The sequence below is a fragment of the Montipora capricornis genome, unplaced genomic scaffold (genome assembly GCF_036669925.1).
Source record: "Montipora capricornis isolate CH-2021 unplaced genomic scaffold, ASM3666992v2 scaffold_493, whole genome shotgun sequence".
NCBI lineage: Eukaryota > Metazoa > Cnidaria > Anthozoa > Scleractinia > Acroporidae > Montipora > Montipora capricornis.
The window spans coordinates 22,501-37,665 of record NW_027180231.1 but is presented as its reverse complement, the minus strand read 5'-3'; the positions used below and the strand labels follow the sequence as shown (position 1 = coordinate 37,665).

At 33.6% G+C, this 15,165-nt stretch overlaps 1 protein-coding gene across 1 annotated transcript; it reads right to left on the bottom strand.

Moving 5' to 3' along the window:
- Positions 1-12,290: 12,290 nt before the first annotated feature.
- On the bottom strand, positions 12,291-14,307 carry LOC138036649 (zinc finger protein 709-like). Its single transcript, XM_068882772.1, has one exon. It carries the CDS (start codon positions 14,300-14,302, stop codon positions 12,950-12,952), a length of 1,353 nt encoding a protein of 450 aa, XP_068738873.1. The 5' UTR covers positions 14,303-14,307; the 3' UTR covers positions 12,291-12,949.
- Between the last annotated feature and the right edge of the window lie 858 nt (positions 14,308-15,165).

Genomic DNA, 15,165 nt, shown 5'->3' with positions numbered 1-15,165 from the left:
TCCATATCGAGGACCCCTTGCATAGGAAGACTTCCATCGAGTTTTAAATAATTAGCAAGCGCTGTTTTGTCAGCTTTTTTACTTACAGCAAAGTCAACGTAAAATTTGTTTGCACCATCCAGCAAATTTACTGGATTACCTAATCTTATAATTCTTTTTTCATTGACATCGAGATTAGAATTCATTTTATTGCTACCATCCAAAAAAAGTGTCTTAGAAACCTCCGAATCAACATAACTCTTTGTACTCGCGTCATTATTTGTTTGTGGTGAAGCCACATTTCTTAATTTTTTGTTGTCAATATCATAATCACCTTCATCTGCTAGTTTAAAACCGACACCAGGTAATCCTTTTACTATTTCAATAATTTTGTCATGCGAAATTGTATCTTCTGGTAATTTACCATTTGAGTAACTCATATATATTTGAGTTATATAATTGATTTATATTTTTCCATTAAAGTTCTTTGTTGTGAATTTTCGTAGCTTATCAATATATATGAAACTGAAGGGGTCTCTTGTTGCTTTTTCGTATAATTCTTTTGAGATACTGTTTTCACGGCATATCAGACTTTTTTCATTTGTACTTGGAATTCATAAATCGAAAAATGGGAGCAATTTAATCTTATATCTTTTGGTGTTTTATAATATGATTGACTGAGATAAATAACACTGCAATTTTTATGTCTGCCTCTTATAAAATAATCAATTAATGGTTTTTGGTTTTTTTCACAGACAAAGTCGTCAAAAACTATCAATTTCTGACTTTCACAGTCAAGATTATTCACTGGAATAATTTCATCATTACTAGCTTGAATTATATCATAACCAACCTCATCACTTATAGGCTGAAATACATCAATAAGTTTTTGGTACTTGGACTGCTCTAAATTTTTTGCGTACAAAAATATTTTATCAAAGTATAACAATTTGTAAATCATATGCAGCAGTGTATTTGTTTTACCCGAACCACTTGGGCCGCATACTAACATCCGGAAACATTGATTAGGCATAAAATCATATAGTTGTTTGAAGTTTGTGACAATATCGTCATCAGTATCATAATTTGGTATTATCATTATATTATATAAGTATATTATTTCAACGACGTGTAGAACACCGTGTAAAACGTTTCTTTTTATATATGAATTTCCATTTTATGTAACCTAATAATATAACAATAAATGAGTTTACTTAAGTGGAAAGAACTTGCAAAGAGTAAATCTGAATTAGGAAATAAAATCAATTATGTTCATGATTCAATTACAAAACATAATATCGGTGAGCAGACCAGTCAACAAGGATTTTCAAAAGTATTCAAACCAATTGCAAGTAAATTAGATGATGTTATTGGTAGTAATAAGGTTTTAAGAATGCAAAGGAAAAGACGACCTCTTAAAAATGAAGAAGTTCCAAATTACGGAATTGATATAGAGGATGAAGTTGAGGACATGGGTTTAGATGATCTATTTGAACAACCTGTTTTGCCACAGCAAGAAAAACAACTGGTGCCAAAACCGCCAACATATGAAGAAGCTTTAAAAGATATTCTGGAAGGAAAAAAAGAGATTTATGTTGATCCTCAGTACTTTCCTGAAGAACCAGAATTGCCACCAGAATATGACGACGATGTTATCGATTATGGTTTAAATTATGAAGATATGGTTAATGAGATTTTGGATGATCTTGGTCTTCAAAATTATGATTCTGTTGAAAAGGTAATAAATCAACAAGAAATGACTCAACAAAAAAAAAAAAAATATCTCAATAAGATTATCAATGAAGCTAAAACAAAAAGAAATCAATTAAAAGGTTACAAATCTCATATCACAAAACAATATAAATCAGGAGAAATTTCAGATGCAGATAGGCAAATGCTAAACAAAAGAATAGACAACGCAAGAGCTACTTTAAATGAATACATAAAGCATTATGAAAATAAAATCGAAACAATAAAAGGTTCTGGAAGGAAAAAACAAAAAGGTGGCAATGTTATATTTTTCAACGAACCGAAAGAACTCGTAAAAAAATTACATTTAATTGTTGGTGAGATGTTGGCAGGTAATACAAGCATTGACATGCGAAACATGGATGTTTCTATATTGGACATGCTTTTAAAGATATCAACAATCAATAGATCACAATATGGTTTATTATACAAATAATATTTAAAAATTTAATGTAACTTTATTATATAATGCAAAGAGAAATAGTACTATCTTCTTATTCTGTAGAAAATCAATTTGGTAATAAACCAGAAGATTTCACAACAAATTTCACCAGACCTATAATTCTAGAAAATAACAAGCAATATGTTATTGGTCTTAATAGAGTTATTAACATGAGTTTCACTTGGTTTAATGTTAATGCTGGATACAAAAATCAATTAATCAAATATAGCTCAGATAATGGTTCAACTTTTAACAACATCACCCTTCCAGCCGGTGTATGGAATTATACAGATTTCAACACATACATAAAAAATAAAACAAAAACTGGTGATACGTATCCGATAACTCTTGAATTCGGCAATACAACATTTAGGGTCACGGTTACATTAGCTGAACATTACCAACTTGATTTGAGAGCAAGTAATTTCAATGACCTAATAGGTTTTGACAAAAAGATATTGACAAGTGGAACGCATATTGGACCTAAATTGCCAAATCTCAGTCAAGACACAGACATACTCAATATTCATTGTGATTTAATTAACAAATCGCTTGTAGACGGTAAAGACACAGACATCATTTATTCATTCTCAACCAGTGTACTAACTCCAAGTTACTCCTTCACCCTCGAACCACGACGAGTTACATTTAATCCAATTAATAAAACTACAATTTCATCAATCAGAATGTGGGTAACAGATGGAAAAAGAAGATTAGTGGATCTAAATGGTGCGGATACGTCTTTTTCAATAATTCTAAAAGGCATAGAATAATATAACGTAAAAGTATAAATGAAACCGTATGAATTCAAGAGGTTTTATCATCCAAAACTTGGTAGATTTGTATATCAACACAAAGGGTCTGGACTTATCGTTGATAATATTTTTAAAACGTTAAAGAGTGTGGCATCATCTGTTTTCAAGAAATTTGCTAAGCCAATAGCAAAGAAGGCATTAGAATCAGGGGTTTCCCATGCAGGTGATCGTCTGGGTAAGGCGGTATCAGAGAAGTCAGGAGACCTAATAATGAAAAAATTGGCAAATGTGAGAAAAGGAGCTACAACACAAAGGGCAATTGTTCCATCCACACCCATTAAACAGCAATATGAAAGTACTGATATGATCCTCAATAGATTGATATCAGGATCTGGTAGAAGGCGTAGAGTCTTCAAATAAATGACATGATAGCAAAATTATATAATATAATAGTATAAATGGCTTTTAGAACAAGCGAATTTTTACAAAGAAATGAGTTGGTGCGTTTCCAACTTGATGATGTAATTAGAGTCCCAGCCAATGGTCAACATCAGGAGAAAAATGGATATACATTTACAATCAATGATCGATCGAGTTTTTACGATTGGTACAATGCTTATTTCGAGGTCCAGTTTCAGGTGCAAAAGTTAGCAGATGGTACAGCCTATGGTGGAGATCGTATAACAGTCACTAATGGAGCTCATAGTTCGATTTCTTACATGATGATCAAAAGCGCTAGTAAAATTGTTTACGACACTGACAATCTTCACAAGGTTGTTTTTGTTAAGAATTTACTGGAACATTCTGATGATTACTCAAGAAGTGTAGCCAAGAATAGTCTTTGGTATTTAGATACAAGTCATCTCATAGCCAATGCTAATCAGAGTACAGGATTTGAGGCTAGACGACTTTTAACAACCGGGAATTCTGATGTCAATAGAATCATACCTCTCAATCGTTACAGTTTTTTTGAAGAGTTGGAGGGTAAGATGCTGGTACCAATGCAGCTTGAATTTACTTTAAAGCTACCGGATGATAGAGAACTACTTCAAAAACTTGACGCAGTTGATGATGGAAGGGTTGTCATTAACAGATTTTTACTTTGGGTCCCCAAATTGACTCCAAAGGACAGTCTGTATGATAAGTTCATTGGTTCTTTTTTAAAGCAGGATAAATGGACTTATCTCAGAGAAATGTATCAAATGTCTAGTCCGAGGAATGGTAGTGGATTCTTCCAGATTTCTTCAAGTATTGACAATGTTAAAGCAATTTTTGTATACCTACAACGAGCTAAAACAAGGAATTCGGCGGCAAATCCATATGAATTTGATACATTTAACATCAACGCCGATCGTGCAAATGGTAGTTATTTGACAACATGTCGTCTAGAATATGGAAGTGGAGTATTCTACCCAGAAACAGAGTATGACTCAGCCAAGAATAGTCTTTGGTATTTAGATACAAGTCATCTTATAGCCAATGCTAATCAGAGTACAGGATTTGAGGCTAGACGACTTTTAACAACCGGGAATTCTGATGTCAATAGAATCATACCTCTCAATCGTTACAGTTTTTTTGAAGAGTTGGAGGGTAAGATGCTGGTACCAATGCAGCTTGAATTTACTTTAAAGCTACCGGATGATAGAGAACTACTTCAAAAACTTGACGCAGTTGATGATGGAAGGGTTGTCATTGACAGATTTCTATTATGGGTCCCAAAATTGACACCAAAAGACAGTCTGTATGATAAGTTTGTTGGTTCTTTTTTAAAACAGGATAAATGGACTTATCTCAGAGAAATGTATCAAATGTCAAGTCCGAGGAATGGTAGTGGATTCTTCCAGATTTCTTCCAGTATTGACAATGTTAAATCAATTTTTGTATACCTACAACGAGCTAAAACAAGGAATTCGGCAGCAAATCCATATGAATTTGATACATTTAATATAAATGCCGATCGTGCAAATGGTAGTTATTTGACAATATGTCATCTAGAATATGGAAATGGAGTTTTCTATCCAGAAACAGAGTACGATAGTGAAAGCAAAGTTAGAATATTCAACGATTTGATGTCTTATGCAATGAGAAAAAATGATTACAACACCGGAACCCAGTTGAATTTGGCTAATTATAATAGTTTATACTCACTAATCTATTTCGATCTATCATATCAGGCAGAGAAGGTAACAAGAGATCCCAAACAGTTGATTTTTAGGTATAAACTCAATGCTAATAGTGCTGGCGACAATGCTTTCAGTGTACATGCTGTGGTTTTATATGAAGAAACAGTCGTCATTGACAAAATCGGAAATGAACTGGTTATAGTGTAAATGAGTTTTCATATTTTTTTAACATGACATAAACAACACTACTTATCTTACATATGTTTTATGAAAAGAATTATATAACATATATTATATGAGTGAACTTTTTCAAATCAATGTCAAATTGTCTGACAATCAAAAAAAGAATCTGAGTACCGCTTACCATAAAATGGAAACAATTGTTCTGAGACTGACAAATGATTCTCTGACAGGAAATGATACTCTTTATGTTCCAGCAATGATAAAGAAGAGATTGGAAAAAAATCGCAAATTGAATAAAGGTATGGATATAAAACTCGCTAAGACAAATATTAGAAAACAAGTCGGCGGAAGTCTTTTGACTTCTATCTTGTCGATGGGGAGAACACTCTTACCTACATTAGGTAAAACCCTTGGTCTTTCAGCTCTTTCAGGCTTAGCTTCAGAAGGTGCTTCTCAATTGGTTAAAGCAATCTCTGGGAAAGGTTTACAGACGGGTGGTTTTCTAGTACCACAAGATAAGATAAACAAGCTGATAGAATATAAACATCTTTTATCGACGAAACAAAAACAGGATATATTAAATGCCCTTCAATCGGGTTCAGGTGTTCGTATAAAACCGACCAAAACACAATCAGGTGGATTTTTAGGCACTCTGTTAGCTAGCATTGGTATTCCACTAGCTATTGATGCTGTCAAAAAGTTAATGGGAGGGTCAGCTCCACAGGTTGGGTTGCCACCTCCTTGGCCAAAAAATGGTACAGGAGCGCCAAGAATTGGTATGCCAATAGCGCCTCCTCCTTTCTATGGTTTTCCACCATATGTCACTGGTAATGGCGTAAAAAAAAAGAACTACCAAAAGAAAGGCGGGAAAAGGGTTACTATTAGGAAAAAACAGTCCTTTCAACGGGGTTCCAATACTGGGGGCGATATTGTAAAACCAAAATTTTATAAAAACACCCCTTTGAGTAACCATGATCTAATAAAATGGTGTAAATATTTGAATATACCAATCAATGATGTACTGTCAAGAGATGAAAATGTTCCACATAACCATAAACAGGCGTTATTTATCTACAATCTAGAACCAGCTTATATGAGTGGAACTCACTGGGTAGCTACTTATGTGAAAGACAAAGTGATCTCGTATTTTGATTCGTTTGGTATGCCTCCGTTTCAAGAAATGGTCAATCATGCCAAAGAGAAAATTTTGACTTTCTTTCATCAAAATAATCAGATACAAAATATGTACACAACCACATGTGGGTACTTCTGTTTGTACTTTCTAAATGAAATGAATAAGGGAAATTCGTATTATGATTTATTACAAGTGTTTGACATAAATGATACAATGAAAAATGAGACATTTATCGAACATTATTTCAAAAATATCTAACTTATGTATATAATGCGTTCTTATTGTGTTAATCAAAAGAACGTGACTGAATGTATTGAGCCTTCAGGTTACAAAACAACTAAAAATGGTAGACTTATGTTCTATTGTACTTGTGCAGAATGTGGTATTGAAAAGACTAAATTTGTTAAAAAAGAGAAAGAGGGAAACGGACTAGCCCGTTTGAAGGGGCGGGCATATTAAGCATTGTTGGTGATACAGCAGCAGAATTATTTTTAACTAAAGGAGTACCTAATCTTGGTAAAAAAGCTGTTGAAATGGGTAGATATTACACATCAGAAATGCTACGAGATCCAAAGTTACAGAAGAAAGCCATTGATTATGCTTTGGATAAACTTAATCCAGCAATTCAAAATGTTGGATCTCAAGCTTTGAATCAATTGTCAACAAAAATAAGACCCAAGAAAAAATACACAACAAATAGAAAAGATCTCGACGGTGGTGCTGTAGACATTCACAAAGCTATTGGAAAACTACCAAAACCAAAAAAAGGTTGGACGCTTCCTGGGCATCATTACACAGGCCCTTACAACCCCCTGGAAGATCAACTGAAATATGACCCCAAAACAGGTCAAATATTGGAAATATATGATATGCCCACTGGTAAAACGGATGCAATAGCAATGCAACACGATGTTGATTATTCCGTCTGCAAGGATGATAGGAAATGCAAAAACAAAGCAGACCGGAAAATGGTTCAAGCTTTAGACAACGTACCGTATAATGAAAGACAATGGGGGCATTGGTTGGCGAGAAATGCAATAAATACTAAGCAGAAGCTCGGACTGGGAGTTTCAAAAAACGGAAAAAGCCGTCGAGTAAAGAAAACTGGCAAGAAAAATTAGCAGATGAATTACATTCATCCATAAGACGTAATTTTACTCGGCGGCGTGTAATCGTAAATCATATTGATGAAATATGGGCAAGTGATCTAGTTGAAATGCAACAATTTAGCAAATGGAATAAAGGTTATCGGTATCTTCTTATGGTTATTGATGTTTTCAGCAAATACGGTTGGATTATACCATTAAAGGATAAAAAATGTGAAAGTATTACAAAAGCATTCAAATCAATATTCAAGGAAGGTAGAAGACCGCAGTATCAATGGGTTGATAAGGGAAAGGAGTTCTATAACAAACACTTGAAAGACTTGCTGGAGAAAAATGGGATACTTATGTATTCAACTGAAAATGAAGAAAAGTCCTCAGTGGTTGAAAGATGGAATCGGACAATCAAGTCTAAAATGTGGAAGCAGTTTACTGCTCAAGGTAATACTGTGTATTTAGACATGTTACCAAAATTAGTAAAACAGTATAATAATACTAAACATTCAAGTATAAAAATGACACCTGTTGAAGCATCTAAGAAAAAGAATCAAGGAACTGTTTACTTTAATCTATATGGTGATATAGAAACATTAAAACAGAAACCGAAATTTAAAATAGGCGATAAGGTCCGAATATCTAAGTATAAAAGGAATGTGTTTGACAAGGGTTATACACCAAATTGGACAGAAGAAGTGTGTACAGTTGATAAGATCCAACACACTAATCCAATAACATATAAAATAAAGGATCTCAGAGGTGAAGATATTCAAGGGAGTTTTTATGAACCTGAATTATTAAAAGCCAGACAGGATGTTTTTCGTATTGACAAAGTCATTCGGAGGGATTATAAGAAGAAACAAGCTTTGGTAAAGTGGAAAGGATATAGTGATGATTTTAATAGTTGGATACCATTAAAAGATATTAAAAACATTTAAACGCAACATATTTAAAAATGTATAGTTTGTATTATAAAATGGAAAATAAAATTGTAAAAAAAGGTCCTCCCAGATTCTACACTGATGAAGAGAGAAGACAACGAAAAACTGATTATATGCTTCACAAGCCTTGGTACTGTGATATATGCAACACAGGAAGAAATTACACTCTTGCTGGCAAATGGTGCCACATAAAAACAAAAAAGCATGTAAAAAATGATCTTGAAAGAAAAAACCAAGATTTAAAAATAGTATAATCGGACCAAAATATATAGTTTAAAGAATCCATGTTCGGGATCCTTTGAATTTTTACCATGTTTCAAACGCACGTATGTATATAGTTAAAGATAAAAATCTATAGGTATAGTATATAATGTATAATCTAACTAATATGAACAAAAAAGATCTGAAAAAACTCAGCAAATCAAAACTGATCAAATTGCTTTTAAAGCAAGAAAAAAAACCTAAAATCATCATAGCAGATGACACAAAACCAGTGCCAATTGCAGCACCAAGAACCAAAAAGCCAGCTGTCATTCCAAGAAAAAGTGTAAAAGAACTTGTCGACTATTTTGAGAGAAAGAGATTACCGGCTCCGCCTTCTGAATGGCTGCAAGAAATAGAACAATTAAATAAGCCAGTACCAGCACCTAGAACTAAAAAACCAGTGCCGACACCTAGAATTAAGATTGAGCAAACAGAAAAAGCATTAAAAGGTTACACAAAGTCTTATGAAATCAGTATCAAAAATGAAAAAGACCCATTGGTACAACTAAATAGCACCCGAAAGTATCTTGCATACCATATCACAAATGTATTAACATCGATGAAAGGGCTCAAGTTCGCAGAAACACTGAGGGTAACATTTACAAAAATGTCAGATGGAGAAGCAGTGATTAAAACATCTTATTTCAACAGTCAACCCCAAACAATAACAAATGACACTCAAATTGAACTAGCTTTATCTTTATCAAAACAAGAAATCTTAAATAATATTGCTGTATGGATTTCGGAGGGTTCTGGTTGGACTATTAAATCTGTTGACAATCATTATCTTAACATTGTAAAATATCAACCAATGAAAGGATCTTCTTACATAAAACTACCAAGTGAATTGCGTAATAGCAGCAAAGGTCTGATTAATTTGAAAAATGAAGACAATGAATGTTTCAGGTGGTGTCATATCAGACATTTGAATCCTCAAGACAAATACCCACAGAGGATCAAAAAATCAGACAAACAATATGTAGACAACTTAAATTATCAAGGCATTGAATTTCCAGTCACTACCAAACAGTACAACAAAATAGAAAAGCAGAATGAAATAAACATCAATGTTTTCAGTTATGAAGATAAACAACCATATCCAATTTATGTTACAAAAGAAAAGTATGAAAACCCTATGAATTTATTATTAATCACAGAAAACAAAAACAATCACTATGTATTGATAAAAGATTTCAACAAGTTCATGTACAATCAAACGAAACACAAAGAGAGGAAACATTTCTGCATGTATTGTCTTCAATGCTTCAGCTCCAAAAGAGTATTAACTGATCATAAAGAAAACTGTATACAAGTGAATGGTATGCAAGCGATTAAAATGCCAACAAAAGACAACAACATATTAAAATTCAACAATTTCCATAAACAGTTGGCTGTTCCATTTGTAATTTATGCAGACGTTGAAGCCATAACAGAAAAGATATCCGGTTGTCAACCTAATCATGATAAATCATATACAGAAGCATTTCAGTGTCATACAGACTGTGGATTCGGTTACAAGGTTGTGTGTTGTTATGATGACAAATACACGAAACCAGTACAAATTTACAGACGTGAAAAAGCTGTTTACAAATTTATGGAAGCTATGTTGAAGGAAGTCAAATGTTGTAAGAAGGTTATGAAAAAAGAATTTAACAAACCATTAAGAATGACTAAAGATGACGAAGAAAAATTTCAAAAAGCTGATAAATGCCATATATGTGAGAAAAAATATAATAAAACTGATGTAAGAGTAAGAGATCACTGTCATATCACTGGTCAGTACAGAGGATCCGCACATCAAAGATTGCAACCTAAATTTTAGATTGACTGATAAAATACCAGTTATATTTCACAATCTCCGTGGGTATGACAGTCATTTCATAATGCAAGAGATTGGTGAGATAGTCAAAAGGAATAAATACACAAATAAGAAAGGAGAGGAGATACAGATGAATATTAATGTCATACCTAACAACATGGAATAGTATATGGTTATTATGTTGAGTAATAATTTAGTCTTCATAGACTCATTTCAATTCATGAGCTCTAGTTTGGAAAAACTAGTTAGTAATCTACCAAAAGAATCATTAAAATATACCTCTCAAATATTCAAAAACGAAAAGCTTGATTTAATGAGCAAGAAGGGTGTATACCCATATGACTTCATGGACAGTTTTAAAAAATTCGATGAAAAGCTACCATCAAAAGAAGACTTTTACAACATATTAAATGATGAACATATATCAGATGAGGATTACAAACATGCACAAAATGTATGGGATACATTCTCTCTTAAAACAATGGGTGAGTATCATGACCTGTATCTGAAATCTGACATCCTTCTATTAGCTGATGTGTTCGAAAACTTTAGGAGAACATGCTTAGAATACTATAAACTTGATTCATGTCATTATTTTACATCTCCTGGTTTAACTTGGGATGCGATGTTGAAGATGAATGACATTAAATTGGAGCTTATGGTTGATATTAATATGTGTCAATTTATTGAAAAGGGTATGCGTGGTGGTATATCATATATATCCAATCGACACGGAAAGTCAAATAATAAATACATGAAAACATATGATGAGAAGACACCCTCAAAGTATATTATGTATTTAGATGCCAACAATCTATACGGGCACAGTATGCAGCAAAGCCTTCCAACAGGAGGATTCAGATGGATGACTGAAAATGAGATTAACAATATAGACTTAGCTAATTACAAAGAAGACAGTAACAAAGGTTTAATACTTGAAGTAGACCTAACATATCCTGAACAGTTGCATGATCGTCATAATGATTTTGCATGTGCTGTTGAAAAGATCAAAGTAACAAAAAACATGCTATCAGATTATTGTAAAAACATTGCTCAGAAATATAATATCTCAACTGGTTTGGTTCACAAATTAATACCAACATTAAGCAATAAAGAAAAGTATGTTCTTCATTACAGAAACCTACAATTATACACAGATCTAGGTTTAAAATTAACCAAAGTCCATCGAGTGTTGGAGTTCAATCAGTATGCATGATTGAAGCAATATATTGATTTTAACACACAAAAAAGAACTAATGCCAAAAATGCTTTTGAAAAAGACTTTTTCAAACTAATGAATAACAGTACATTTGGTAAAACTATGGAGAACTTAAGGAAGAGAGTTGATGTTAGATTAGTGACTGATGAAAAGAAATTAATGAAAATGACAAGTAAACTAACATATGTTAGCAGTAAAATGTTTAATGAAAATTTAGTAGCAGTACACAAAATCAAACAAACACTAACCTTGAACAGGCCGGCATATATTGGTATGTGTATTCTAGATCTGAGTAAAACACTTATGTATGATTTTCATTATAACTACATTAAAAATAAGTATGGAGACAAAGCTAAGCTTCTATTTACCGACACCGACAGTCTTACATATGAAATAGAAGCTGAAGATGTGTATCAAGATTTTTGGAATAATATAGACAAATTCGATAACAGTGATTATTCACAAGTCTCCATATTTCGATAAGACAAATAAAAAAGTAATCGGTAAATTCAAAGATGAGGCAGCAGGTATACCAATAACCGAATTCGTCGGATTGAGATCGAAAATGTATTCATATGAAAGACAATGATAAAGGTGGGAAGACCGCTAAGGGTATCAAAAAAAATATTATCAAAAATAACATAACTCATGAAAATTATAAAAATGTATTATTTAATAACAAACAAATGCATCACACAATGAAAACAATCCGAAGCAATAAACATCAACTTGGAAGTTATGAACTAAACAAAGTGTCATTATCTTGCTTCGATGACAAGCGGTATATTCATAACAATGGCGTCAAAATATGATACCAAAAATATAAAAAACATATAGATTTCCAAAATAATTATGATGCCAAAATACGAGACCAAAATATGAGATCAAAATACAAGATCAAAATATATAGTTTCCAAAATATGAAACCAAAATACGAGATCAAAAATGTGAAGCCATTATATGGAAAGTAGTATTTGAGTTGGGTTTGGTAACAGATCATTTTTCTCAAAAATGATCTGGTACCCCCAACTCCTATACTACTTACATACAAAAATCATAGCTTTTACAATCCAAATTCAACCTCTAACAATCAGTTTGAATGATGCAAGGGTAGCAATGCCCAACGAAAGCTTCAAAGTTGAGGTCAGAGCACCGAGCATTCAAGCCCTCTTATACAATCATTTCATTGAGATAATTCCATCCTTGATCAATTTTAAATTAGGTTGGCCACTAAACCAATTCAGATTGAAGGCTCCTCCAACTTCATATGATTTTGATAATGTTCAAGAAGAACAGGCTCGCTGCTCAACTCCTCCTGGCAAATCCAACAACAATGCTTTTCATCCTTGTTTAAACTACGCTCTTTTATCGACTCTCCAGTGTGGGTTTTTTCATGTCTCCTTAGAGAAAATGCTTGGCCAAAACACTTGCCACACTGCTTGCACTCATAAGGCTTTTCTCCAGTATGCATTCTTTCATGTCTCCTTAAATTTTGTGCTTGACTGAAACACTTTCCACACTGTTTGCACTCATAAGGCTTTTGTCCAGTATGTGTTCTTTCATGTCTCTTTAAATGGTGTGCTTGACTGAAACACTTTCCACACTTTTTGCATTCATAAGGCTTTTCTCCAGTATGTGTTCTTTCATGACTCCTTAAATGTTGTGCTTGACTGAAACACTTGCCACACTGTTTGCATTTATAAGGCTTTTCTCCAGTATGTGTTCTTTCATGAATCCTTAAATGTTGTCCTTGCCTGAAACATTTTCCACACTGTTTGCATTCATAAGGCTTTTCTCCAGAATGTGTTCTTTCATGAATCCTTAAATTTTGTCCTCGACTGAAACACTTGCCACACTGTTTGCATTTATAAGGCTTTTCTCCAGTATGTGTTCTTTCATGAATCCTTAAATTTTCTCCTCGATTGAAACACTTGCCACACTGTTTGCACTCATAAGGCTTTTCTCCAGTATGTGTTCTTTCATGTCTCCTTAAATGTTGTCCTTGACTGAAACACTTGCCACACTGTTTGCACTCATAAGGCTTTTCTCCAGTATGTGTTCTTTCATGTCTCCTTAAATTTTGTCCTTGACTGAAACACTTGCCACACTGTTTGCACTCAAAAGGCTTTTCTCCAGTATGTATTCTTTCATGAATCCTTAAACTTTGTCCGTGACTGAAACACTTGTCACACTGTTTGCATTTATGAGGCTTTAATCCAGTGTGGACTCTTTCGTTTTTTCTTAGATATTCTGTTTTACTAAAACACTTGCCACACTGTTTGCAATCGTAAGGCTTTTCTCCAGAATGTGTCCTTTCATGCGTTCTTAAATTTCCTCCTCCACTAAAGCATTTGTGACAGTGTTTGCATTTATATGGCCTTTCTCCAGTATGGATTCTACTTGATTTTATAGCTTCACTAAAGCACTTGTCATCCCCCTTGCATTTCTTAATCCTCTCTCCTGTATGGTCCCCTAAATTTCTCATGTGATTTTGTCGTTCCTCTCTGCAACTCCTCCTTTCTTTCCCCCGGGAGTTATTGACGCCAGTACAGCTCTTCTTGTGCAAAACAGACCTTGGCATCTTTTTTTGCATCAAAATCTCAGTTCTCACTAAAACAGACGAAAATGAAAAGTAATTTTAAATATTTGAAATATTATTTGGCATTCTGTAAGACCATTTGATGTTCCTCACTGACAATGTCATTCAGCAGGCTACAGTGGTCACCTGCGGTCTAACTTTGCAAAACAGCATTCAAGCAAGAGGCTACGGGAAGACTACACTTTGTTTGAGATATTTTTAGCCGATTTTCTGTCAAGTTCACAGCATTTCAGTGTTCTTTATTTTCAGTGTGATAAAATATCTTGGTCAGTACGTGCCGTCCTTGTCTTGCTGTTCAGTCTGTTTTATGCTCAGTCTGCCGTCGTTATCTGAAACCTGTGTTTCATATCCGTAGTCCATAGCCCGAAGTCCACATTTCATGACCCGACCATAGGGTAAATTGCCATTATAAAACTGTTGTTAACAGCATTGATTCCAATCAAAATCAGTAAACAGAGGTTTTACAAGTTTCTAAGATGGTATCATACCGTATGTAATATACAGGGAGAACTATAAAATAATGCATTTAGTCCGTTGAGATGTGTTACCGAGTCATAAAGGATAACCGAAATGCACACAATTCTTTATGAAATATCACCCCCCACCCCAAGTTTGTCATGCAGTTTTTTACAGTGTCGCGGTCATCGCGATAGCCTCTTTAATGAATCTTACTTTGAGTACCATTGACAAAGAAATCTTACACGCACTGGAAAATCATTATTATAATACTACAGATGCGATAAATAATTATAATAATAATAGCAATAATAATAACTGAATGTTAAATTTCCTTTTCCATCCAGATAATTGCATGTGTTCTAATAATTAAGGAGACTGTAAATCAAATCACATGACTT

Bases quoted from the DNA above. Each gene is read 5' to 3' on its own strand.
- LOC138036649 (XM_068882772.1), bottom strand. From the start codon at position 14,302: ATGCAAAAAAAGATGCCAAGGTCTGTTTTGCACAAGAAGAGCTGTACT.